At 45.1% G+C, this 6,991-nt stretch overlaps 1 protein-coding gene across 1 annotated transcript; it reads left to right on the top strand.

Annotated features, from left to right (window-relative positions):
* Positions 1-404: 404 nt before the first annotated feature.
* LOC148032894 (uncharacterized) lies at positions 405-1,684 on the top strand. Its single transcript, XM_087684202.1, has 2 exons — positions 405-508; positions 643-1,684. Exons 1-2 carry the CDS (start codon positions 495-497, stop codon positions 1,328-1,330), a joined length of 702 nt encoding a protein of 233 aa, XP_087540328.1. The 5' UTR covers positions 405-494; the 3' UTR covers positions 1,331-1,684.
* The last annotated feature ends 5,307 nt before the right edge of the window (positions 1,685-6,991 follow it).

The raw sequence follows: 6,991 nt of genomic DNA, 5'->3' as shown, positions 1-6,991 counted from the left end.
CCTATATCTTGACCCCATGATGCCAAACTTTGAAATATTTATCCCCAAGAGCTCTAAGTTGAAGCTCCAAGTTGTACGATCAGTAGTTGGATCTCGAAGTTTTACGAGCTGCCAAGGATTAAAGTCCTCACAATAGAGAGAGAGAGGCGCAATGAACGTTGTACTACAGCAATTTCAATCACATGTTCAGCAAGGCTCACATCAGGACAAGCAGCACGGCCTGTTTCGATGTGAGCCTTGTTGAGCATGTGATTGAAAAGTATACCAATTTCAACCACATGCTGGGCAAGGCTCACATCGGTACATGCCGTGCTGCTAGTCCGTCCATGCATGTGATGCCTATCTCTTGACGCCATGATCCCCACCGCCCCCCCCTCTCTCTCTCTCTTTTTCTCTCTCTCTGTGTCTACCTTTAAAACGGCAGCGCATCAGCCTCGCAACTCGCTGAATCCAGCAATCCATAGCTCCGGCACGTCTTCGTAATTTTACGAGCCATGGCTTCTGCTAGGTATCGTGCAGTGCGTGCGTTTTTGTGTGGGAGAGAGGGGTATAAGATATGCTAAACATTGAAAAGCTTAGTCTCTTCTTTTTTCTGGCTTTCTTCCCCTGATCCGTTTTTCTTTGGTTGTGATATTCAAGCAGCAACTGCAAGACGAAGGCGATTATCATGCTCATGGTAGCAATGCCGCAGCTTTGCATGCTAGCAACCACCACCGCGGGATCGGCTGAAGCAGCACTCCAACGGTTTCCATGCCCGGAACTGCCATTGGTCTACCCCTACTGGAGCATGTGTTTCTCGCCCGCCGTGTATTACGGCGAGGAGCTGTACGAGTTCATGTCCGTGGGCTCTGAGGGAGCCGGCAGCTATTTGGCTCCCGAGTGGGATGAAAGCAACTCCACCTACTATGTGCGCTTGTCCGACGAAGGCGCAAAGTATAGGTTCACCCACATTACCCGTGAGTTCCGGCCGTTCGTATCGCAGGTGGACGATGTGTTGATCGAGAATGCGGACACCGGTAGGGCTCTGGCCTGGAGACAAGAAGGAGAAGGCGAGTACTTCCTTGTGGAAGCGGATCAGTGGCCAAGCGCCAGACTCCAGTTTTCTCAGCGCCGGGATGTGGCTCTGCCCTGCCCTCGCATTGCGGGTGCAGTCTGCCAAGCCTACGACATCCTCGTCTACCTCAACTCCACTGGCTTAGCGGCCTACTCGGAGGAAGGGGCCACCTACTTCAAGCTGTCTAGCGAGGATCATCTCCCCTTCGTTCTCCGACGCAGCAGCAGCACGTACTCCTCCATTCAATCGCAGCGCCGCCACGCGGGTATCATGTGATCCGTGGTGGCATAGCTGGTGGCCTAGCTGGTTGCTGCTGCATGCTGGTACTACTCCTACTACTTCTGTTACTAAGAGTAGTAATTCTCTGTGCCCTTCCTTCCTTCCCGCAGCTTCCCCCTCGACCTGCTTGGCAGCTGTCACCCCATGAGGTTATAATTAGCTCAGCTCGCAGCTTCTTGAGTGCGGCTGATCCACCATGCATCGCACAAGAATCCCATCAATAAATAAATATAAGCAAGTAAAAGTTGGATTTGCATAGATACCTTAATGTTGCTGCAGGTGTACCAATCACATTCTAACCTTCCTTCCAGCATTATTGCACTATTCTATTCCTTGCACTATAATTGTCATATGTGAGCGTCGAAATAATGAATTTCCCTTACCCACAATTGATCGATACTATCATTCTACGGAGAAAAGAAATGTCCACACATAATGTTCACATGTCAACTAAGAGTGCTTCCACATGTATCTTGTTACGAAGCGGAACACGTAGCAAATCTAACAAATCAAACATCTCAACTATTAAATACAAACAATATTATAATACATAAGAGGATTTGAAGAACTCAATAGATTGAGAAAGATAAGAGAAAAACACACGATTGGTTGGACCTAACGTTGTTGAAGGGTTTTCGAAAACAAAGTCGCGTCCATAGAGGACCTTGACGAATTTTAAGATAGAAGATCAATCAAGTGAATAAGCAAGACGAGAAAATGATGCCAAGACTCTGTTTTATTTCTACCAATAACAAATACAAGGTACAAGAAGAAGAAACCCGAGCAGCCTCTCCGAATCCAGGAAGAAAAATAGCAAATCCATTAACTCTTCATCTTCCACCATTGTTCTGCAGATGACCTCAATTTCACAAGTAAAAATTTCACAAGCAATGAAAGGGGACTTAAGTGTCCACTTAGTGTCTGCCCTTCTAGTGGTTCTTCAACCACATATTGCACAAGTTGTTATAATTGAGATCTGCCTCGAAGACTCCTCTTCTTGCATCCTCTTCATGCTCACTCCATGCTCCACAACTACTACTACTCTTGACCCTCAAGAAAACAAAACTTGAAAACCAACCCTTAATCACAAATTTATCAGCCGTGTATTCAATGATTTGCACTCTTGAATTAACTTATCCTCATCCAAGAGTTCTTCAAGTGTAAACGTGTATCTATTGAGTAAAGACTCCACCTAGCCTCTGCAACATTCCCTCGATAAAATCAAGACTTGTGGGTGATGATAAGGAATCAACAATATGTTGTCCTCTGCGAACCAGCACATACTTCTTTGGATCTAGTAACGAGATGCATACAGTCAAAGAATGTATTAGGGAAAATTTGGAATCTGAATCCTTTAAAACATGATGGAATAGCTTTCCAATAAAACTGGGCCTTGACAACTTAGCTGCAATTGCTGACTGTGACAAATGAGACACTGCTGAAAGAGCTTCCGCAGCATTAGCGTGTGTCTCTGAACTGCCTGGAAATAGATCGTGCGACGGTGCGATGACACACTGAAGGTCTGCTCTGCCCCGTAGATAGATGGCATGCTCGATGAACAGAGAAAGAGGAAGAGAAATTGAAGATGCACGATTCCTCCCCTTGATGATTTATTAGCTGTGTAATTTGTACTTTTCCATTGGCACAGGTGAAGCCCCCAAACTCGCCTCGCTCATCATCATACTGCTTGGCATCGCTCTCGGTGTCTTCAAGACGCAGATGGACCTTAGCTACTGTAATCAAAGACATACACCTTTGCACTGATAGTCTTAGTTGCAATGAGAAAAGGATTCTGTGGCATGTAGCAAGTCCAATTCACCTCCCCTTTCCTTCTTGCCTTCATAGGATCGCGGTCTCTTCATCCACTCTCAACAAGAAGATAGGCCAACATCTACCTTCCGCCATGCGCCGCCTTGTCCATGAAACTTCCAGCTCTTCCGGATGCTTTTTTTCCAATTCCTTTCCCCATTCCTCTTCTATCTCCCTGTTTTCTACTTCTCTCTCACCACAAGCGATGATCAGCCAAGACCTCCTTTTGCATGAGGCCCTTGGCACCGAGACAGTCTCACGTCCCTTCTGTAGCGCAAGTTGGCCTCCCAAGATAGCACGACCCCGTCTTAGCGTCATCTCCTTCTGAGGAAATAGCATAAAAGCCGTGAAACAGAACTCGATCAATAAAAAACCCGCTTAGATTGGTTGCTACAGAGATTAGTCTTATCATGGCCGGAATTATGTAGTATCTAGATTTGACATCTTGACTCATCATCTCGAGGTGATCAAGATGTGCCGAGTTCTCCTCGTAACCATCAACCGCCTTCTTGCACACAATATGAGTGCTCTTTCCTTACAACTACCTCCCAAAATTAATAGCTTCATCAAGCCTCCACTTTGACATACGTTGCAATCAATGTGAAACATTGCTTTCCGGGTCACACCAAATATGCTCCTCAAGAGAGTGATTTTTTTTTTTCTCGTAAAGTAGGATATGGTCATGAAGAAGCCGCGCCAATCGCGAAGCCAAAGAAGCTGCCTTCTTCTCTCATTTGCAGGCCTTGACTCCATCTCATACATCATGTCGATCTGCCCTAATACTTTTCTCCAATCCCCCTTAAACTCCGCTTTTCGTTCTGCTCGGTATGTTCCCCCCAATAGCTAGCTAGCCCATCTGCTAAACACGGCTCCCTCATCCTTGCAATCACATTGCTTTTTCTCCTTAAGCCCTGCTCCTGTCTTAGATGGCCACTCCCTTTCCCAAAACACATTCAGCATGCCCCCAAAAAGTAGTGCATTCCAAAAAAGCTTGTTTCTATTCAAGCTTTGTTAGAAGCTTGTAGAAGCTTCTTCTCTTCAATCATTATTTATCCCCTTTCACACATAGCATATTTGAATTAGAACAAGCAAGGGCTTTTGCACTCACTAAAGTACGGGTTTCTCAACCTTGATTGAATACACACACATTCACATGCAATCATCCACACATAGGCTAAAGAAAATACGGGTAGTACCCGAATAGGTACAAAAAAATATAGGGAAAAAACATCACAAACATAGGAAAATGCAAACACAACAACTAGGTATACACAAAACACGAATGTCACACATAAACTTTTTGGTGGATTCCACACCTCGGATGTGCAGCAGCACGACATTCACCCCCTCTGATCCTGCATATCCTCCGGATGGGCCAACTACGCATGATCATTGTTGTCAAGATCCGTGAAGAGATCAATCTCTTGGTTGTCTAGTTTCAGTATATCGGCAAGGTTATCTGACATATCATCTGTCTCTTCTACTGGAGTTTCTTCTCGTTGCTCTTCTCTTGCAAATTCTTCCAATGCATAATCTTCCTCATCTCTTTTCTTGAAAATCTTGCTTCTTTTTCCTGCAATGGGCACTCTAAGCACTGTCCCATCCAATTCTGTCAACTCATATGTTGCATTATCAAAGACATGTCTAACTATGTACGGCCCAAACCATATTTTTACCATCTTTCGAAGTGCAGTATGCTCATTTTCAAGGCTGCTATCAAAGACTAATAACCAATCTCCCTCTTCTATTGCTCTAGGCCGCAAGGAATGCCTGCTGTCAAACCTATCCTTATTTCTAACTCTAGCAACCTTCAACCTGTCAATAGCTAGCTGAATATCCCACTAGAAGATATAGACCTTATACCGACATTTAAAGCGACGAAAATACAAACAATAAAATTTGCCCCCATTGTCAAAAAAAGCGTCGTTATTGACGACGCCATAGAAACGTCGCTATTGGCATCGCTATATGCGTCGCTATATGTGTCACAAATAGCGACGCATATAGCAATACCAATAGCGACGCAACCAGTAAATTTGCGACGCACATAGCGATGCCAATAGCGACGGGAGCAGTAAATTTGCGACACAAATAGCGATGGTAAGAGGGAAAAAAAAATTGTGGAGAATGTATACTGAAATCATAAAACTGATATATGAAATAAATACATGATCGCATAAAAAGCGATTGGTACAATCATGACAGGATATCACTAATACATAGAAAATGTCTACATAGATCAGGCGACTAAAAAATAAAGGTGTGTGAGCTCCAAGGATCCAAGGGTGAGCTACAAATCCTCGTTTTCCAAAAGCTGGTCCCGCCGCAAAGGAGCATTGAACGGATTCTGCAGAAAAAGAAACAACACATCAATCCACCGTACAATAATGCATTCAAATATCTCATGGTAACTACGAACAAGAAAGATGAGTGACTTATAGGGCCGCCACGTCTATACAATCGATCAATCAATGCATTGAGACCATGCCTCTCTGCATATCGAGTCTCAAGGCCTTGCGGATCACGATTTGTAATGGAGTGCTGCAAAGAAAACAAAATGCTAACTGTTAGAAACATGATTGTTAGTACAAAGAATATTTCAAAAAAACAAACAAATAAAAAAAAAGAGAAACTTACAAAGCTCTCCAAATATGTCCTGTGGCCGCCATTCCCAAGATGATGAACAACCCCCACCTCGAGTTGTGCCCTTGCCGCCTCGCGCTGGTGACTCCAACGTCCTGGCGAATCTGTAGCCTCCTCCCTCAGTCGGTGCCAGTCATCTACATATAATCACTCGGGCTTTGCAATCCCACTCTTAATTGCCTTGCGTGCATCGGATCATCTATGTGACATGTGTGCATGCATGCAATCCATCATCCAGCCCATAGAGAATCTATCTACTGTTGCTGGCACCAGAAACTCCTCGTGCAAGGATGCTACTATGTAGTCCTTGCTCCCCTCCAGTATGTTCTTCCAATGATCCAGGACGTTGTGCCAAAAAACTTGTTGGCACAACTCTCTCATGTGAGCCATCACCCTCCTCCCCTCATCATTCATGATGATGGCTCCTGACCTACTATCAACCAGATATCCATAACCCCTAGGAGTCTGCCTAACATGGGTCCTCTCCCATCTCCGTCCACGCTCCTGGGCATATCCAGGAGACCCCTCTACATCCGGTGTACCGACGGGGGTAACCTCTCTCGGAGTAGCACTCAAAAGGGTGCCACCTGCTGACGGCTGCGCAAAAGCCAGAGTAACTGGAGTAGACATCCCCACAAGTGTGACAAATCCTGGAGGTGACGCAGATCCAGTTGAACGACGAGATGGAGACACCACATCCGTGTCTCCACAGCAGCATCCCCCTGATCCCAATGCAGTCCCTCCCTCTGGCCCAAGTCGTGAACATCGAGATCGTCTGCTCAAAGCTGAAGCATCTGATCGCACTGAAGCAGATTTAGCAGAGCGCCCTGACGAAGAACGAGACAGTTCCTGGTCTGCCATCTCTCTGAATCTCGCGAGGTGGTCTGGAGACATGCGTGCCATCATGTCCTGAAACTCCTCATCGCTCATCCCTCGACTCATCCTGAAAATGTTACCTGCACAGATAAAAAATGGTGTTAGAATAATCAATTTAAACTATACAAATCACAGTAACATAAATCATTTATAAAGAATCCCTCTTAAAATGCATATCTTATGTACCTTTATAAGAGATCTAAGCAACGAATTGAGTAAGTGGATGCTCCAAGAATGAAGTATCCTATTGTCCCATGTTAATCTCCTGACACAACTCTGCATACACTGGAAGGTCGATAGACATGTCACCACAAAAGAATGAGTCTGTCT

Source organism: Lygodium microphyllum, chromosome 8, assembly GCF_053477565.2.
Source record: "Lygodium microphyllum isolate KBCC chromosome 8, Lygodium_microphyllum_v1.1.10, whole genome shotgun sequence".
Classification (NCBI taxonomy): Eukaryota; Viridiplantae; Streptophyta; class Polypodiopsida; order Schizaeales; family Lygodiaceae; genus Lygodium; species Lygodium microphyllum.
This window is presented reverse-complemented; position numbering and strand designations above follow the sequence as displayed.